This window comes from Silurus aristotelis (assembly GCF_946808225.1).
Source record: "Silurus aristotelis genome assembly, chromosome: 9".
Lineage (NCBI taxonomy): Eukaryota > Metazoa > Chordata > Actinopteri > Siluriformes > Siluridae > Silurus > Silurus aristotelis.
The window spans coordinates 24756934-24777936 of record NC_139582.1 but is presented as its reverse complement, the minus strand read 5'-3'; the positions used below and the strand labels follow the sequence as shown (position 1 = coordinate 24777936).

The 21003-nt window shown below is 40.1% G+C and overlaps 2 protein-coding genes and 1 long non-coding RNA gene across 4 annotated transcripts in view; 2 read left to right on the top strand and 1 right to left on the bottom strand.

Moving 5' to 3' along the window:
* The first annotated feature begins 222 nt into the window (after positions 1-222).
* On the top strand, positions 223-6123 carry LOC310731178. Its single transcript, XR_014535091.1, has 3 exons — positions 223-306; positions 600-762; positions 6040-6123. It is a non-coding gene; the product is annotated as an uncharacterized lncRNA (long non-coding RNA).
* Positions 2679-4782, top strand: ankrd9 (ankyrin repeat domain 9). Its single transcript, XM_083550579.1, has 2 exons — positions 2679-3906; positions 4274-4782. The coding sequence occupies exon 1, from the start codon at positions 2998-3000 to the stop codon at positions 3862-3864; it is 867 nt and encodes a 288-aa protein (XP_083406705.1). The 5' UTR covers positions 2679-2997; the 3' UTR covers positions 3865-3906; positions 4274-4782.
* tecpr2 (tectonin beta-propeller repeat containing 2) overlaps positions 4116-21003 on the bottom strand; it is a 38713-nt gene continuing 21825 nt past the window's right edge. For both annotated transcript variants that reach the window (XM_083550570.1, XM_083550571.1), the window contains exons 15-22: positions 20635-20724; positions 14173-14406; positions 11542-11690; positions 11256-11397; positions 7061-7210; positions 6328-6470; positions 4430-4461; positions 4116-4280 (exon numbers count right to left, since the gene is read on the bottom strand). In XM_083550570.1, coding sequence (XP_083406696.1) covers positions 4223-4280; positions 4430-4461; positions 6328-6470; positions 7061-7210; positions 11256-11397; positions 11542-11690; positions 14173-14406; positions 20635-20724 — 998 coding nt within the window. In that variant the 3' untranslated portion in view covers positions 4116-4222. The remainder of the gene's footprint in view (positions 4281-4429; positions 4462-6327; positions 6471-7060; positions 7211-11255; positions 11398-11541; positions 11691-14172; positions 14407-20634; positions 20725-21003) is intronic.

Here is a 21003-nt window from a genome sequence, read left to right as displayed (position 1 = left end):
AACATCCAGATTGGAAATTATGTCACACACTTTTCATGCAAAGATTTGCATAATGAGTGCATGGTGGAAAATAAATTATACATAATAATTTATGAAAAATAATGAACTGTCCATCACACTCAATGTGCTTGGATAGTTTAACACTAGATATTAAGAGTGTGGTTATGGGAATTTGCTTATAGAGCCCCTAGAGCATTAGTAAGATCAGATTCTCCGCCTAGACTCTGCCCCAAGAGCCCTCGGGTGCAGTCAGTGTTCCAGTGTTCAGTCTTAGACAAACCATCTTTTAAGGACCTCACTTGCACAGTGAGTTTGTCATGCTGACATACATTTACATCTCAAAAAAACATTTAAAATGTGGAAAATTCATTTTTTTTATTTTTTATTAATTATACAGTAAATCATGTAATTAATACATTAATTACTGCATCTATGCAGCACGACAGAGGTGATCAGCCCGTGGCATTGCTGATGTGTTTTTAAAACCCTAGTTGCTTTGATAGCAGCCTTCAGCTGATCTGTATTGTTGGGTTTTGTGTTGTGTATCCTCATCTTCCTCTTAACAATTCCCCATATATTCACTATTTTGTTCATGTCAGGTGAGTTGGCTGGCCAATCAAGCACAGCAACATTATGGTCAGCAAACCAGTTGGTAGTAATTTTGGCACAATGGGCAGGTGTCAAATACTGCTGGAAAAGGAAATCAGCATCTCCATAAAGCTTGTCAGCAGACAGAAACATGAATTACTCTAAAATCTCCAGGTAAATGGCTGTGTTAACTCTAGACTTAATAAAACACAGTAAACCAACACAAGCAGATGACAGTGCACCCCATGACCGACTGTGGAAACTTCATACTGGATGTAAAGCAACTTGGATTATGTGCCTCTCCACTCTTCTTACAAACGCTACAATATCTATATTTTTTAATTTTCCTACAAAAATATTCTCATGACAACTTTTTAAAATAGCTTTTTCATGATATTAAATTTTTATATGCATTTGTACATTTGGTGATTATACGTCCAGTGAAAGAAAATTGTAATGCTACAACAAACTAAGATAATTACAATTCTGAGCTGCCAATTTAGTGACAACAGATTGAGAAATTCTCAGATACAAGACTCATTGTCTCATGTCCATAAACATTTCACCATAATGGTTAGTGTAAACAGGACAGGGACCAGCATGAATAAACTGTAAATTTAGGCTTTAAATACATTTAAACTGTGCTCGTTTGCAAATCTCCATGCCATATCTCGTTTATGCAACTTTAAGTCCTAATTTTAATATTAAATATCTATATTTTTTTAGCTACTAGTAGCAAAACAACAGTGTGTTCAACAAACAATGCACCTTCAATAATTTGTCAAAAGTTATGAATATGCAAATCAAACCTATGCTGGAAAACGTGGCACATTCGGCTTCGGCAGGTAAAACAAGTTCCCGCTAAACCTTCAGTGTATTAGTCACAGAATTTGTTAAACTATCCTGTGGGTTAACCCCTTATTACATACATTCGGCAGAATGTGATAGACTACGTGTAAAACGAAGGGACACATGCCCAACTCACCCATATGCAGTTCTTTCCCAAGCCGTTACCACAGAGGTGGAAGCATACAGTTGTACAGTTGTCTTTATGCTGTAGCTCAAAGATTTCCCTTCAGTAGAACTAAAAGGACCAAACGTGTTCTAGCATGACAATGTCCCTGTGCATGAACCAGAACAAACAACATTTGGGTTGAACCGTAATACCGACCGCACCCCTGAACGTACTAACGATCTTCTTGTGGAAAAGATCACAAATGAATACAGCTGTGCTCTAAAATCTAGTGGATCACATCCAATCTACCAAATCACTCTCTAGTACCATTCATTCATGCCTGTGGTATATTTGTGCCAGATTCCATTTGTTAAATTCTAGATAGATTTTTTGCTCTGAAACCAGTGCAGAATACATGTAAAGAATATTTACAGATTTTGTCATTTTTATATATAGGCTATTGGCCATATATAGACCTGAACGCTACAAATGATGGACACATAGACTCCTTGTGGATTTTGTGGTTGTGGATGTTCTCATTTGCATAGAAGAAGAATTGCGTTTGGTTCTTATTTCAGCCCCCCCCCCCCCCCCCCAATTTATGTTTCTAGGAACTTAAAAAAAAAAAGTTATAAATTAATTTATGTATGAAATGGCTTGAATATGTAATTGCCTATTTTATATCTGTGTAAAACTGCACAACGTTTGGTTGTGCAAAGTTGTTGGTGATGTGATCACAATATGAATATAGAAAACATGAATTCTTTAGGTCATGTCTATTAAATCAAGGGCAGAGAAGGTTTCGTTTCTCCGAATGTGAGAAGCCCAGGCTATCTGACACACCCTGCCCCTTCCGTTTAACCCTTTACGTACGTCTGCTGGTAATGAAAGATCTCTCGCACTGCTGCTCTTCTCTATATGGAAACTTATAGAGTTCATTCAGACCTTTTTGACGTCACATCTGCATGCTTACATTCATGGCCAATGAACCACATGCACAAGAGCTCTGTGTGTGTGTGTGTGTGTGTGTGTGTGTGTGTGTGTGTTGAGTGGTTTGGGGAGGGGGTGGGAGGGAAGAGAGCAGTAGGTGGGGCGTGTTTCTGCACTGTAGTATAAAAGTAACTGAATGGGATTGCAGCGGGCTTTGACGGCGGAGGACAGAAGCAGTAGCTTCACTCAAGCTGCTCTTGTTTTTCCGGTTAATACCCACATGGATTATTGACGTTAGTGATCTGTCATTTTGCCTGCTGATGCGTGATAACACATTATACTGATAACTGCTCAGGCTTTGCAAAAAAAGACAAATAGAAATGCTATAAACTACCTCTAGTAAGTGTGCAGATGTTTCAGGTGTTCCCTGACCTCAAAGTCAAAGCAACCAGCCCAATAATCGTAACTTCAATCACAACAGAGTGCAAAAAGGTGGGTGGGGAGAACAGAGTAGGTGGGTAACGATGCCTCTGGATTTTGGAATATACGAGCGCCGTGCAGATTACAAATCTGAAAAACAGTGCCAGAGAACTTCGCTGGCTTTCTACCAGGCTGTGCGGGATCTGCTGCCGGTGTGGCTGCTGGAGGACATACGCGCCACCGAGGCGTTCCACTGGGAGGACGAAGGCCGCGCATGCGCCTTCACGCCCTCCGAAGCGCTCCTTTACGCGCTCGTTCACGACCACCAGCAGTACGCGCGCCACCTGCTCCAGCGCTTCTCCGTGCGCGCGCTGGCCATGCCGAGCGCGAGCTTCCGCTGCTGCGTGCACTCCGCCGCGCCGCACGTGGCCGTGGCCGTGCGCTACAACCGCGTGAGCATTCTCAAGATGATCATGAGCACCCTGAAGGAGTCGGGCGACGAAAGCGAGAAAAATGCGCTCTTGAATGAGCGCGGGTGCGCGCACACAGAGGGCGGCAAAACGGCGCTGCACCTGGCGTGCGACCTCGCGCGCCCAGAGTGCTTGATACTGTTGCTAGCCAACGGCGCGTGCCCGTACGTCACAGACCGCTCAGGAGACACGCCTCTGGACTGGCTGCTTCAGCAGATCAGCCAAAGCGGCATAGACATGAGGACGAAGCGCGTGTGCCTCGGATATCTGGTGCTGTTCATGCCCGCGCCACACTTCCGCATGCGCAATGATCTGCGCGAGAACCCCGCACTGTGGAGCCGCATCATCGGGGAGCAGGGGCTCCAGTGGCTCATCGGTCAGTGTCCACCGTCCCTCTTCGTGCAATGCATGCGCAATGTGATGCGCTCTGTTCCTGACGAACAGCTCGAGTCCCTGCCCGATTTCCTCAAACCACCTGATTTTAGACTGCACCAGTGTTAAAGGACGCGCTCTGCCTTACTTATACAGAAACGGATCTAAAAAGTGTGTATAATGTTGATTGAATGGGTTTAGGACTGCTATGCTGACTGCACTGTAAATATGTGATGTTTGTAAAATATGATTCCAAGTAATGCTTAGTTACTGTTAAAATACTTTTGTAAATATAATATATACATTTGGAAAAACGATCAGTGCATTTCTTAAACCCCTGAACATACCCTCCATTTTTAAAATAGAGAAAAAGTAACAAATTTTGGTAAACATCTTTTTAATCTTGGAAGTTGATATAGACACCATAAAGCAATGACATTAATGTATTAAGCGTGTGATTAGTGATAATATACCATACAGCATAACATCAGTGCTCTATAATGAGTGCTAGTGTTCCCATTTCATTTTTCACCCACAGCATTGTGCTTGGAGGAGAAGAGAAGAAAAGAAGATATGAGGGTCACAGATGGCCTCAGAACTAGGCAAAATATCACATATTAAAAAAATAATAATAATAAAAACAAAAACAAAACCACAAATCGATGCCAAATGAATGCAACGTTGCTATACTTACCATATTTCATTTGCATAATATTTCAGAGGTGTCTGTGGTCCAAACAGAATTACAGACAAATCACAAGTTAAAAAATAAAGACACTAGCACTATATATGACTCATTAAATAATGATGCACCTCGAACATGTATTTATTAATTAATAAAGTGCATTCCCTTTAAAAAACAACAACAAAAAAGGCATGAAACATGAAAATTGCCTAAACAGCATTACAGTTCACTCAGAGTGGACTATGTACCTAGGTGGCTTATAAGAGTGCTGTACCGTCACAATGACACCAATCAGTTTACTAATAACTAAATAAACAAAGTTACAGTAATAAAAATAAAAATAAACACCTCTTCATCCCCTTTTCCAGCTTCTGATCACTCATGCACACAATTGTTCTGAACTGATAAACAGCAGGTATGTGAATAACTATGTTTAGCATGCTTTATGCCCTATTTAATGGATCTAACACTGGTAATAGCTCACAGTAAGTAAGTATTACCAATGTAGAGTAATATTACATACATTCCTGCGTGAGTCTGGGGTGAAAGCGTAGACTTTAGTATATATTAGCAAAAAGTTCTTCCTACATTCAGTCTTAAAGAGTGTGTTATGTTTTTATGGTGATTATGGTGTGATGAACCGTAAAGTGCAGTATCAGTCATTTAGAGGTGTTAAAGCTTGGGAAAATTTGCCCTAGATAATCAGAATTGAAATATTGAACAGATTTGAAATCCAATACTAAGCAATTTTGGTCCCAGTAATTTGACTCAAGGGTCAGTGGGGTCACACTTCTTGTTTATCCACAAAGTTTTTGGCTTTACATTTTCATTAAAGTCTTGTAATGTGTTAAGCTCAACATGCTGTTATTGTAACAGTATGCTGCTTCAGCTAGACTTTCGGTTCATTAAGCAGTAGAGATATGTCTCTAGTTGCTTCGCAGTGTGTGTGGTGGCCTGGGAAAACCCCTTAAATGGAAAATTTTTTACTTTGTCCTGTATATAGTTCTGAAAACTACAGACTTTCTTTCTGCAGACAATCTTTGCAGTCCATTTTGACTGTGGCACAACAGCGTTGTGGATATTTTGGCAGCCAGTAACTGATTATAAACTGAATTGATTAGGCGTATTGCCCATTTTACTCACAGCCACCGATATAGCAATCATCAATACAGTAAATTCAGAATGCTTTTTTCTGGAATAAACCCGTGTTCCCTCACAAAGCAAAGAGCTACGGACTGTTAATATTAGATGGTGTTATACACCACACATGTAAGTAAACTAGTAAACATGTTTTTACATTTGATAAGTTAAGTTTACACTTATACAACATTTCTTGTTCTCTTTAAATTTCTGTTTAAAGTTCTATCATGTGTCACTAACTTGGTGATCACAGATGAAGAGACGATTTCATTCATGGTAAGTATTTAATTAATGCTCTTTACTACCAGTCGCTTGACATATTTTATTTTACTTCATGATCAGTCTCTCTCTCTCTCTCTCTCTCTCTCTCTCTCTCTCTCTCTCTCTCGCTCTCGCTCTCGCTCTCGCTCTCGCTCTCCCGCTCTCCCGCTCTCCCGCTCTCCCGCTCTCCCGCTCTCTCTCTCCTCTTCTTCTGGCAGACATACCTCATGATGTGCATTGTGGTACTGACATTTCGGCATATTAGAAAAAAGTGTAACGGGATTCTGACATTTTGGTTAAAATGTGAGTAGTACATGGTTAAAATAAGTTAAATGAACTAATATTTTTGTTGAAGCTCCCATTCAAAACTTAACCATCAAAAATTCTGTACACTCTTTAAAGACAATCTCTTCTGTACACAGGTTAAGAACAACCAAAAAGTGCAGACTAGCAAAAACAACAGAACTATTTTTTACAAGAACACACGACACAGCTGTCTAAATCACCTCCCACTCCTCTTCGAGTTCTTCACCACTGAGAGAGCCTGTGTTGGCGCGATTTCTGCCGGCGCTGTGCGGCAAGGTCTTGGTGAGCCGCTGGGTCAGGGCACCATTTGGGGTAACGGCCCAGACCTCATCCATGGGAGTCACTGCAACAAAGAAACAAAGTTCACTACTCAGAACTTCGGGTAAAAGCTTACTGTAAGAGAAAAGTAAGCTTTATAACCAATGTGTCTACATCTGGTGTTGCCATGTCTTTAATAGTTCATACAGTAAAACATACATCGTCTTTAATTGTATATGTTATAGTCTCAAAATAATTCAGAATAAATATTATGTATTATTATTATTACAAATGAATAAACTTCATAGAGGTTGTGACTGTACACGTATTCACCTATCTTACCATTATAAAACATCTAATTCACTTCTAGAGTGAATGAAATCCATAGATCAGAGCACTCCTTAAAGTACAGTGACAAGAAGCCCTTTTTAATAAAAGCAGTATGAAATCCTATCCAGATGAGCACGGTTGCTAGGCTAGTACTGAACAAGAGGAAGTGGTAAACAAAAACGGTCCTCCCAAGAAAAAAATTTTGTAATGCTGGAAAACCTTCAAACCGCGAAGCATTAAAAAAGCTGCCGTGCTAAAGTTCCTATTAAAGCTACTAAAATCCGGGCCGCATTATTTTGTAAGCTTTTACAGAGTTTTCACCCCAGTAGCCCTTTAACCACTCACCCGTCATCCAGTTGACCACACCTGGCACCTTCTTCCAGTAGTCTCCAGCTGGGTTCTTTTCTGAAATCCCATATCGCCGAGCCATCTCACCATTAGGACAGCGCACCCATGCAGTTCTTGTGCTGAGCACTAATTGACTAGCCTGGAGTCCTGCAGCACAGAGAGGCCATGTTACAAATGTGACACCGAACATATTTTATGATTAGAGTTTTCTAATTATGTAAGGTCCCCTGGTGGTCTAGTGGTTAAGATGCAGCGCTCTCACCGCTGCGACCCGGGATCGATTCCCGGTCAGGGAACCATCCCCAGCCACTCTCAGTGCCGGTCCCAAGCCCGGATAAATTGGGGAGGGTTGCGTTAGGAAGGGCATCCAGCGTAAAACATATGCCAAATCAAACGTGCGGAGGATCCGCTGTGGCGACCCCTAACGGGAGAAGCCGAAAGAAACTATACTAGAGTTTTCTAATTATGTCCTCGATCCTGAAATTTTTCTTTTGTGACCTGGCCCAACCTGCATTCCTTCAAATGGTTTCTTTTTAGATGCTTTATAATATTAATCATGGTTAATATACCATACCATTGGTTACAGTGTATGTTTGAATTTCTTTTGTTTTCTACTGTAAAAAACTTGATATTCTACTGCCGGATGTTATGTGGATGAAAGTTGAGTATATGACACAAAATAAAACAATGTTGTAAAGTAACATTAACAAATGATTAGATGAGATTTTTACCTAAAATATACTTATAGTGAATTATTTTTATTGAGTTTTATGTTGAAATAAGATAATTAATTTAATTTTATAATTAATAATTATATTTGTATTAATAAAAGTATACATAAAATACGGTACAGTGTGTAATCATACATTTACACGAGACAAAGAATGCATAGCGTTGTGTACGAAATTGCAGTCTGGGATGCTGAAAATCTACATTTTACGGCTGGAGGAACAAGTGTATTTATAGACCCCCAGGGCCCCACTCTGATTTCATCACAGATCTTACTACTTCTTGAATCAAAACATTAATTGTTGGTGACTTTAATATTAATTTTGATTATCAGGAAGACTCCTTAAGAAAAACAGCATTCTAGATTTAGTAGGAATTAATCAAAAAGTTATAGGGCCCACTCATAGTGGTAGACACACTCTTGGTTCAATGATAAAAAAAAATATAGTCATAACTCCACAGTCTGAAGCTATTTCAGATAATGATAATGTAATAATCCAGTATCTAATTAATGATCTAATGACCTTATTTTCTTTAAAATATGCCTCAGTCATAGCATTAATACTTTGCCACGTTACCGTGTTAAGCGTACATTCACTTCAACTACAGCAGGGAGTTTTATCAATAATCTTCTGGAACTGTCGACATAAATTAGATCTCCGTCTGACCCCACAGAGCTTGACTGGGCCACTGAATGTCTCGAATCAACGTTCTGTTACACTCTAGATGATGTAACTCAAAAAAAAAAAAAAAAAAAAAAAAAAAAAAAGACGTAAAACCAAATTGACAGTATTTCAAATAGCATAGAGAGCCTTCTGAGTTATAGAAAAGCCCTTAGTGCTGCTGATCAGCATATTTCTCCACCCTCAGAGAAAATAACAAGCATAATCCTAGATTTTTATTCAGTTCTGTAGCAAAATGAACAGGAAATAAAAGCACTGCACTAACATGCGAACCGTCAATAGGTAGTAATGATTGAATGAACTTTTTTAATAATAAAGTTGAAAACATCAGGCAAAAAATCCAAACTATTCCAAATTATTATAAATTCAAACTATTTTATAAATAACCCAGTAGACAGCACTGTAATTATAACAATCAATTACAACGCTTTACTCCTATTCAAGGGAATTTCATTTCCTCATCAAAATCAACTTGTTTTCCCGATTCCTTGCCTACAAGTTTCAGATAATTCCAGATGTAATTGAACCTAAAGCACCGTTTATGTACCTAAATCATTCAAACTGACAGTTATCAACCCCCTAATTAAGAAACTTGACCGTGACAATTGTCAGCTGTCCAACTACAGGCCAATATCAAATCTCCCCTTTATCTCCCAGATTTTAGAAAATGTTGTAGCACAGCAGTTCTGCTCACTGCTCATCTACTTAGGAAAAACATTTTTAAAATGTATTAAAAAAATTATAATTTAAGCCTCATCATTGCACAGAGACAGCGCTAGTTAAAGTGGTAAATGACCTGTTATTAGCTTCTAATCAGGGTTGTGTCTCCCTACTTGCTTTGCTTGACCTTAGTGCAGCTTTTGACACCATTGATCATACTATCCTCCTTGCTAGACTAGAAAACGTTGTTGGAATAAAGGGAACAAGTCTTATCTGACTGATTGCTATCAGTTTGTTGATGTAAATGGTAAGTTCTCCACACTCTCTAAAGTAAAGTTTGGTGTTCTGCAAGGATCAGTTTTAGGCCCATTGCTTTTCTCTTTATATACTGCATGTATGCTGCCTCTGGGTGAAATTATACATAAACATGGTATTAGCTTCCATTGCTATGCTGATGATACACAGTTGTATATTTCAGCAAAGCCAGATGAGAGAGATTGGCTTAACAATGTTGAGGAATGTGGACATTAGACAGTGAATGCTTGATACCTTCCTTTTGCTTAACTCGCATAAGATGGAGGAACTTTTACTAGGACCACATGCAGCTAGAAGTAAAAAGACAAAGACCTTAGTGTGATTATTAACTATAGACTCTGAGGCTTGTATGATTAACATTACCAGGATAGCCTTCTTTCACCTTAGAAATACTGCTAACTTAGAAATATGATGTCGTTACAGGATGCAGAAAAACACTTGTTTTAATCGGTCTACACTGGGTCCCAATTAAATCCTGCATTGATTATAAAATACTACTGCTGATGTATAAAGCACTTAAAGTTTTCGCGCCGCAGTATCTGAGTGAACTTCTCTACCAGTATGATCATCCACACCTAATCAGAAGGTGCAGGCTATTTGTTGGTACCTTCAATAACAAAGACTACAGCAGGGGGCGGAACTTTCTCCTATAAAGCACCACAGTTATGGAACAGCCTTCCAATTAGTGTATGGGGACGCAGACACAGTCTCGGTCTCAGTGTTCAAGGCTGAAAACATGTTTATTTAGTCAAGTCTTTTAGCAGTAGATTTTTCTTAGGTAAAGGAGCAGATCTGGAGGGATCACCGAGTGTTTGGTCAACTGGGATATTTGTATGCTGTCATTTCCTCACTCTCACACGGTGGTGTAGGGGAGCCTCTCTTATCCCAGAGATCCCTCATGTTTGTGTTACCTTCTGGCTCTCCCTTTTTAATTATGCTGCCATAGCGACTCTGGCTGGAATCCCCAACTGCACAGTGTCCTTAACTTTTATACAACAATACGGATTCTTTATTATTCATATCCTTCTCTCCCTGTCACCCCTCCTCTCTCTCTCTCTCTCTCTCTCTCTCTCTCTCTCTCAGTCAAGTTAAACATGCTTCTAAGGTTCTGCCCACTTTGTCCTAGCCTGCCTCTGGATGGTGTTCTCTTCGATTGGAGGCGGCTCTGTGCAGCAGAGGACGGTTTCTCATCAACGCCCGGGGAGCCATGAAATTACGGAGTAACACAAGAGCTTTAAGGATGAATTTGGACTGTAGTTAATGTCAACAGTCTGTTGACTCAGGACTACAGTTTGAATTTGATCAACATCACTACACACCTCAAAATCATTTAGCTGTAGTTAATGGACATTTGGTGTAACCCAGATGAGAATGAGAATAAGAATGAGAGCTCTTGAATCTGGTTCCTCTCAGGTTTCTTCCTTATGCCATCTCGGGATTATTTTTCTTACCACAGTCCCCACTGGGTTACTCATCAGGGACAAACTTACTTATAAAGAACATCTTGTTAATTTTTATCACCACATTATCTGTGTAAAGCTACTTTGAGACAATGTTTATTGTTTAAAGCGCTACACAAATAAAAATATATTGAATTGAATCATTTTATCCTCTTTAATAATATTGGATATATGTTCTAAAGAGAAATGTACAGTAGATCTAATGAACACTGGTCTGTTTGTAAAACATTTCAAAAACTCTCTACACCCAGAGCTGGACCAATCAGTAGCCCAGGCTTCCAGGAAATCAGATGTGTTCAGGTTCAATACCTAGGAGGGGGGAAAAAAAGCATAATGATTGCATACCAGTAATGTGCTCCCAGGCCGTCCCCACTGGCATCTCCTCTGTGATGCCAGTGCGCACATGTACGTTACAGCGGCTGTCCAGAGCCCACAGCATGCGGTCGTTTGGATTGGTCTGAACGCGTACTAAGTGCACACCCAAAGGCTGCTCCAGGCAACAAAACAACAAGAAACTGTTAGGCTGTAATGTAATTTTAGCCTTGTTCTTATTTGGAAAGCTCAATAAATCAGAGGATAAAACAAACATCACTTGTGTTTTAGTGTTTTAACTTCAGACTGGCCGGTTTACCTGCTCAGGTGGATCGATGCAGATCCAGGCTGGAAGCATCATGCTGGGGTTTAGCGGTTGTGTTCCCACTCTGAAATACACCATACCATTGGCGTCGCATGCCCACACATTCTGACTTCCACAGGAAAAACTCAAAAGCCTCACATGCCCTGTAAGTAAGAATAGTATCTTCAGGATCTCATACCCACAATTTTTGTGCACATTGCAACAGACCTTCAACTGATTCTATATACAGCCTCAGAAATTTCAACAATGAAAAGCAATTTGTGATAATCCAATTATAGCCTTTTTGCACAAAAATGGGTTAGTGTCCATACCACCAGTGTGCATTACAGGGTTGAAAATTAGCACCTGGTTTTTGCATCAAAATGCACTCCTTTAGTTTTTGCACATTTTCTTGTGTGCGAAATGTAATTAAAATGGATTTAATGTTTTTTTTGTCTCTAATCTACACACAGAAATCCTTACTTAACAAAGCAAAAACTAATTCATAATGATGGTATACCAGTAATGTGCTCCCAGGCTGTCGAGACTTGGTGATGCCAGTGCACACATGTACGTTACAGTGGCTGTCCAGAGCCCACAGCAAATGAGCTGCAAGGACAAATTCAGTTGCAATAAAAATAAATTATTGCACATTTATTAAAAATAAAAATTAATCATTCAGATATTGGCTCTGGCACTCCAGTCAAGCTCAGGTGAATCCTGTTTGCTTTAATTAACCACCTAGTGCATTGCCCTGGCTTGTCTTAATCAGAAAAAGATAGTAACTCTCGTCAGACTGGGATATGATTATATAGAGGCCTGCGTCACTACATCCAAAGCACCAGGATCTTCACTGTTCATTCTTTACTTGTAGCTCTAGTACAAGCAAATCAATGCAGTAAGAAAAGAGTTGTGCCTTTATTGAAAACAGTCAGTGTGAGTGCCTAAGACTGTGATTATGTCCCTGAACCTACAATGTCAAGACATTCTGATCTGGCGCTTAAGACTCCACAGCAGACTTAGTAAACCTGACATAAATGCTTAACTACTGGATCAATAGCAGTAATGCTGTTCAGCTGCAAATACTACATGAATAAGCAAAATGCATAAGATCATAGTGACCTTTACAAGTTTTCCTTAGCACACAATACTTGTTTGTTGAGTAAAGATGTTTTACATTCAAATATATTTAAATTCCATATGCATAAACAAAGAACTAAATATAATAATTAAAACTTAACAAATAATGTTCTTTAACAACAGAGTAAAACACTTTGGAATGGAGTTATTTATTCAACAGAATTACACTTGCTAGTGTACTCAGCTCTTTAGACTGTACTGTATATTAAAGAGGAAACTCTGTGTACCATAACAGTTTCTGCATTCTAAAATTGTGCCTGCCGAGCTCATCTTTCACCCGGCAACATGTCCACAACCAAAACAGGCAAGGCTACGGCTGACTCCATCACATGACTCTGTCTATTTGTACCCCCACCATTTTCACGGAGCGACACACACAGAAACACTCTGCACGTAAACAAACACCGCACATACTATGGGGTGTTCTCGGGGTAACTGGAGTTTAAAACTTTTTCGAACGAATGTGAGTCTACTTTAGTCAGATAAGATCTGTTTAGTCAGGAAAAAACTGAGCCAGCTTTTGTCAGGCATTCCAACCATAACGCATGATTCGGCTAGTTTGATCAGTTCACCTTAGTCGCTAAATCAACTATCAAAGTCTGTAGTAAAAACCTGTAGCCACGCCAATCTTATCTGCAAAGGGCCAAAGTCCCCTGGATTGAGTTACAGAAGCACACTGGACTAGAAGTGGAACCTAAATGTATTTCTTTTAACAAACATGTTGATTAAGTCCACTGGTGCATTTCTTTAGTTTAGTAGAAGTTAGTTTGTTGATCCAGCATTCACAATTTGAGCACCAGCAACACTGCTTTGCTCTTTCTCAGCCTTTACCCTGACACTTTGCTGGCATGACGTATTAGTGTTATGCAAGAACCACCTGCTCATATAAAAATAAAGACATCTCTCAACAGCAGGTGCTCTTGATATATGAAACTGGCCCTCGCTGTCTGAGCATTTTAGTGACGTAGAATCCCACCTACTGCTATGTGCATGAAAAAAACAGAGTATACAAAAGTTCTCATTCTAAAGCTAAAACTTTACAATGAAACATTAATACCGTAATATGTACACAAAGAGCTATTTTTAAAGGTAGCATCAGGAAAGCAGGTTAGATGCACACTGCAGTTTATCCACGACCTTAGACGTAATGGAAACTGGAGAAGGTCTGTGTGGAGAATGGATAGAAGGCTGCAAATGATTTCAACAACATGTATGAATGTCTATGTACATTAACTTCAGTCAAACTGGTGACTTTCTTTAATGTAATCTATGAAGCTATTTCCAGTCTGATGCAGTTATAGGATTTCTATTAAGCCACAAACACACCCCAAGCCAACACCATAACCAACTGTTGCTGTCTTGACAACAAGCATAAAACTGAATACATCTGCAATGCTTTGATGGCCTTTGCAAAGACATGGCTGTTTTTGCATTCCCCGATTCTAATTTAGCCCTGCGCGTGATCTACTGACGCAACTCTCTCACAGGGGGTGTGTGAGTGCATACCAAGCTGGCTGAGGTCAAGAGGTGTCCAGTGGAGACCAGTGGGGCAGTTGGCTGTGAGTGTGCGAATGTGGACACGGCCATGCTGATCCAGACCCCACAGAGCGTCTCTGCAGGCTGACAGCTGCACAATCTCCACATCTGCAGGCAGCTGGACAGTAAGTGGACGCATCTGCAGATCCTGATCCCAAATGCAGAACAAGTCTTTCCTGCTCTGACCCAGCCAAAGAAAACTCCCTATGGGGATATGAAATTCAAAACAATGTACAATTAGGTGTCTAGCTAAATAGAAAGTCACTGTTGTGTTGTGTGGGCATTTGACTTGCATGGTTTGAGTCCACTTATAATGTTAGTGAAAATAATCAGTGCAAACAATACGTTTGATTTATCCTGTGACAAAACATTTCTATTCTGAAGCGAGTGGTCTCTGGAAGGATTACAATATCTGATCCAAAGACCATGAGGACTCACTGAACATTTAATTAACATGAAATTGAAGTAAATAAAATTATGGACTCCATAGCAACCAGTTGTAAGAAGCTTATTAGAAGTGTATGATTGGCCAACTGTCAAAATTAGGAAATGAGAAAATTCAAACAAAAAGAAGTTCAGATCCTCCAGATAATCAAATTAAATTCTAAAAAGAATAAATGTAAAAATCTATCTATCCATCCATTCATCCATCCATATGATAATTATATACATTTCACAAATAAATCACATTCCAGCAAGCATTTCAGTAGATCTTCTCAAAGGAGAATACTATAGAAATGAAACTTGGATATATTTTAGAGTAGTCAATGTGCAGCTTGTAGAGCAGTACAGATTTACTGTTTTTTAGTCCTCTAAAAATAACTCAACATACAGGCATTATTGTCAAAATCATTTCCAACAAAAGTGAGTAGACCCTAAGTGAACATGTCAAAACTGTGTTTAAAGTGTCAATATTTTGTGTGAGCACCATTGTTATCTTGCACTGCTTTCTTCTTCTTTCGGCTTCTCCCATTAGGGGTCGCCACAGCGGATCATCCGTCTCCATACCCCCCATCCTCTACTTCTGCCTCTTTTAAACCCAACAACCTGCATGTCTTCCCTCACCATATCAATAAACCACCTCCTTGGTCTTCCTCTTTTCCTCCTTCCTGGTGGCTTCATCCTCAGCATTCTCCTACAGATATAATCCATGTCCCTCCTCTGCACATGTCCAAACCATCTCAATCTCGCCTCCCTCCCCTTGTGTCCAAAACGTCCTACATGCGCTGTCCCTCTAATAAACTCATTTCTAATCTTGTCCATCCTCATCACTCCCAACGAAAACCTCAACATATTCAGCCCTGCGTGCACTCTTTTCTTCACTTCTCTAACACACTCTCCATTACTTTGCACTGTTGACCCCAGGTACCTGAACACCTCCACCTTCTCCACCTCTTCTCCATGCAACCGCACCACTCCACTGCCCTCCCTCTCATTCACACACATGTACTCCATCTTACTCCTACTGACTTTCATTCCCCTTCTCTCCAGCGCGTACCTACACCTCTCCAGGCTCTTCTCAACCTGCTCCCTACTCTCACCACAAATAACAATATCATCCGCAAACATCATAGTACACGGAGACTCCTGTCTGTCAACCTGTCCATCACCACAGCAAACAGGAAAGTGCTCAGAGCCGATCCTTGATGCAGTCCAACCTCCACCTTGAACCAGTCTGTCGTACCTACTGCACACTTCACTGCTAAAACACATCTTCCTGTGACGTAGCTTCCTGTTGTTGATTGTTTGCCGGGAATTTTGTGTCTGTATCTGCGACTAAATTTTTACAGTTCATTTTTTTCTCTCTTTCTCATCACTTTAAAATCTCAAAATATCGTTTTGATTTCCTGCATCCTCTACTTTCCGTTGGCTCAGTTTCTTCTCTTTTTTTTTTTTTGGAAGAGAGCTTTATTCCATGTTTCAGGGTTTGAAAGCAGTGAGTGGAGGCCATTCCCTTCAGAACTACGAACACACACTACAGTAACCACATTAAGGTACGTAATTTTTCTGCTATGGCGAACATCCAGCTCATTCAGTGTGTGAGGCTTGACATGTTTAATCAGTCTTTCTCCGTTAATTTTATCTGTGAGAAGTGGAAGTTAGTTTGCTCTTTGACGGAGATGATCTTAGCATCAGAGGAGCGCATCCAGAGTCTAGAGAGAAGTAGTGAGTGCAAGAGCAGTCCAGGTTCTGCAGGGGAAAGTCTGGATGCCCTAGGTGGAGTTAACATTTCTCCGACTCTGGCATTAGAGCCCTCGCAGCGGGGCGAATGGGTGATGACTCTATATAAGACCTTCCAGATCACAATGCATGTCAGAGCAAATGAGAATCATGAGGTCAAAGGAACTGCCTGAAGAGCTCAGAGACAGAATTGTGGCAAGGCACAGATCTGGCCAAGGTTACAAAAAGATTTGTGCTGCACTTAAGGTTCTTAAAAGCACAGTGGCCTCCATAATCCTTAAATGAAAGACGTTTGGGACGACTAGAACCCTTCCTAGAGCTGGCCGCCCGAAGAACCCAAAGATCACTGTGGCTGAGCTCCAGAGATGCAGTCAGGAGATGGGAGAAAGTTGTAGAAAGTCAACCATCACTGCAGCCCTCCACCAGTCGGGGCTTTATGGCAGAGTGGCCCGACGGAAGCCTCTTCTCAGTGCAAGACACATGAAAGCCCGCATGGAGTTTGCTAAAAACACCTGAAGGACTCCAAGATGGTAAGAAATAAGATTTTCTGGTCTGATGAGACCAAGATAGAACTTTTTGGCTTTAATTCTAATCGGTATGTGTGGAGAAAACCAGGCACTGCTCATCACCTGTCCAATACAGTCCCAACAGTGAAGCATGGTGGTGGCAGCATCATGCTGTGGGGGTGTTTTTCAGCTGCAGGGACAGGACGACTGGTTGCAATTGAGGGAAAAATGAATGCGGCCAAGTACAGAGATATCCTGGACGAAAACATTCTTCTGAGTGCTCTGGACCTCAGACTGGGCCGAAGGTTTACCTTCCAACAAGACAATGACCCTAAGCACACAGCTAAAATAACGAAGGAGTGGCTTCACAACAACTCCGTGACTGTTCTTGAATGGCCCAGCCAGAGCAATGACTTAAACCCAATTGAGCATCTCTGGAAAAACCTAAAAATGTCTGTCCACCAATGTTTACCATCCAACCTGACAAAACTGAAGAGGATCTACAAGGAGGAATGGCAGAGGATCCCCAAATCCAGGTGTGAAAAACTTTCCAAAAAGATGGCTGTATTAGATCAAAAGGGGGCTTCTACTAAATACTGAGCAAAGGGTCTGAATACTTAGGACCATGTGATATTTCAGTTTTTCATGAACTTAAATTAACTTAAATGATTTTAGCAAATGGCTGCAATATAACAGAGTGAAAAATTTAAAACTTTCCGTACCCACTGTGTATACACCGTATTTTCCGGATTATAAGCCGCTACTTATTTCTCACGCTTTGAACCCCGCGGTTTAAACAACGAAGCGGCTAATTTATGAATTTTTTAAGATTAGACCAATGAAATTGCCGAACGGGTTCAGGTTAACTAATGAAACTCTTTATATTGAATCGGCCCGCACCACATCATAAATATGGATGAGGTTCCTCTGACGTTTGACCTGCCTCTCACGCTGACTGTCTACAGGAAATGCGAATCATTCATCACGCTGAAAACAACCGGGCTTATATTTGGGTGAGCTTAATAGTCCTGAAATTACGGTGTATATATGTATATGTGTGTGTATATATATATATATATATATATATATATATATATATATATATATATATATATATATATATATATATATATATATACACAGTGAGGAAAATAAGTATTTGAACACCCTGCTATTTTGCAAGTTCTCCCACTTAGAAATCATGGAGGGGTCTGAAATTGTCATCGTAGGTGCATGTCCACTGTGAGAGACATAATCTAAAAAAAAAAATCCAGAAATCACAATGTATGATTTTTTAACTATTTATTTGTATGATACAGCTGCAAATAAGTATGTGAACACCTGAGAAAGTCAATGTTAATATTTGTAACAGGAGCCTTTGTTTGCAATTACAGAGGTCAAACGTTTCCTGTAGTTTTTCACCAGGTTTGCACACACTGCAGGAGGGATTTTGGCCGACTCCTCCACACAGATCTTCTCTAGATCAGTCAGGTTTCTGTCCTGTCGCTGAGAAACACGGAGTTTGAGCTCCCTCTAAAGATTCTCTATTGGGTTTAGGTCTGGAGACTGGCTAGGCCATGCCAGAACCTTGATATGCTTCTTACAGAGCCACTCCTTGGTTATCCTGGCTGTGTGCTTCGGGTCATTGTCATGTTGGAAGACCCAGCCTCGACCCATCTTCAATGCTCTAACTGAGGGAAGGAGGTTGTTCCCCAAAATCTCGCAATACATGGCCCCGGTCATCCTCTCCTTAATACAGTGCAGTCGCCCTGTCCCATGTGCAGAAAAACACCCCCAAAGCATGATGCTACCACCCCTATGCTTCACAGTAGGAATGGTGTTCTTGGGATGGTACTCATCATTCTCCCTCCTCCAAACACGTTTAGTGGAATTATGACCCAAAAGTTCTTTTTTGGTCTCATCTGACCACATGACTTTCTCCCATGACTCCTCTGGATCATCCAAATGGTCATTGGCAAACTTAAGACGTGCCTGGACATGTGCTGGTTTAAGCAGGGGAACCTTCCGTGCCATGCATGATTTCAAACCATGACGTCTTAGTGTATTACCAACAGTAACCTTGGAAACGGTGGTCCCAGCTCTTTTCAGGTCATTGACCAGCTCCTCCTGTGTAGTACTGGGCTGATTTTTCACCTTCCTTAGGATCATTGAGACCCCACAAGGTGAGATCTTGCATGGAGCCCCAGTCCGAGGGAGATTGACAGTCATGTTTAGCTTCTTCCATTTTCTAAAGATTGCTCCAACAGTGGACCTTTTTTCACCAAGCTGCTTGGCAATTTCCCCGTAGCCCTTTCCAGCCTTGTGAAGGTGTACAATTTTGTCTCTAGTGTCTTTGGACAGCTCTTTGGTCTTGGCCATGTTAGTAGTTGGATTCTTACTGATTGTATGGGGTGGACAGGTGTCTTTATGCAGCTAACGACCACAAACAGGTGCATCTAATTTAGGATAATAAATGTAGTGGAGGTGGACATTTTAAAGGCAGACTAACAGGTCTTTGAGGGTCAGAATTCTAGCTGATAGACAGGTGTTCAAATACTTATTTGCAGCTGTATCATACAAATAAATAGTTTAAAAATCATATATTGTAATTTCTGGATTTTTTTTTTTAGATTATGTCTCTCACAGTGGACATGCACCTACGATGACAATTTCAGACCCCTCCATGATTTCTAAGTGGGAGAACTTGCAAAATAGCAGGGTGTTCAAATACTTATTTTCCTCACTGTATATATATATATATATATATATATATATATATATATATATATATATATATATATATATATATATATATATACAGTACAGACCAAAAGTTTGGACACACCTTCTCATTCAAAGAGTTTTCTTTATTTTCATGACTATGAAAATTGTAGATTCACACTGAAGGCATCAAGGGCTATTTGACCAAGAAGGAGAGTGATGGGGTGCTGCGCCAGATGACCTGGCCTCCACAGTCACCGGACCTGAACCCAATCGAGATGGTTTAGGGGTGAGCTGGACCGCAGAGTGAAGGCAAAAGGGCCAACAAGTGCCAAGCATCTCTCGGGGAACTCCTTCAAGACTGTTGGAAGACCATTTCAGGTGACTACCTCTTGAAGCTCATCAAGAGAATGCCAAGAGTGTGCAAAGCAGTAATCAAAGCAAAAGGTGGCTACTTTGAAGAACCTACAATATGACATATTTCAGTTGTTTCACACTTTTTTGTTATGTATATAAGTCCATAAGTGTTAATTCATAGTTTTGATGCCTTCAGTGTGACTCTACAATTTTCATAGTCATGAAAATAAAGAAAACTCTTTGAATGAGAAGGTGTGTCCAAACTTTTGGTCTGTACTGTATATATATATATATATATATATATATATATATATATATATATATATATATATATATATATATATATATATATATATTAGTTATAAGGGTTTGCGTTTGCTGAGGGTTAAAAAATTTCACTCTAATGATTTTCTGATATAGTAATAAAATCTGAATAAGTCTACTACATTTCCATGAAAGGTTATTTCAAAATAATAACAAAGCCACACAGATATTATTTTAAAATAACCTTTCATGAAAATAGACAGTAGACAGTAAACTTAACACATGACCTGTATGACAATTAAGTAAGTGGAGTTTTAGAAAGAAAAAAAATACAGTTTTTACAGCCTTCATTAGAATCTAAATTATTCAGCTTGCAATGAAAAATAAGGAAATATGCACATACCCTCTTTGGCTGGAACTGCTGAGGAAAATACAAATGCCCACTTAGTTGCAGATGCGAGGCCTCTGGGTGCAACAGTTCTCCAATATGTCCCTGAAAGAACATTGAAAACGAAATAGGATTTGAAAAAATCGAAAAAAAGGAAAAAATGTAAAACACACACACACACACACACACACACACACACACACACACACACACACACTCACACTCACACTCACACACACACAGAAGACATATTAAACACATTAAAAGCTAAAAATTTCAAACCACTACTAATCTGCATGTGTTTTTGCTGAATTATAGAAGAAAGACATGCCAGAACTTCTCCTGGTCCTGTCCTGCTGTGTTCTCTATGTTCCCTAATCTATT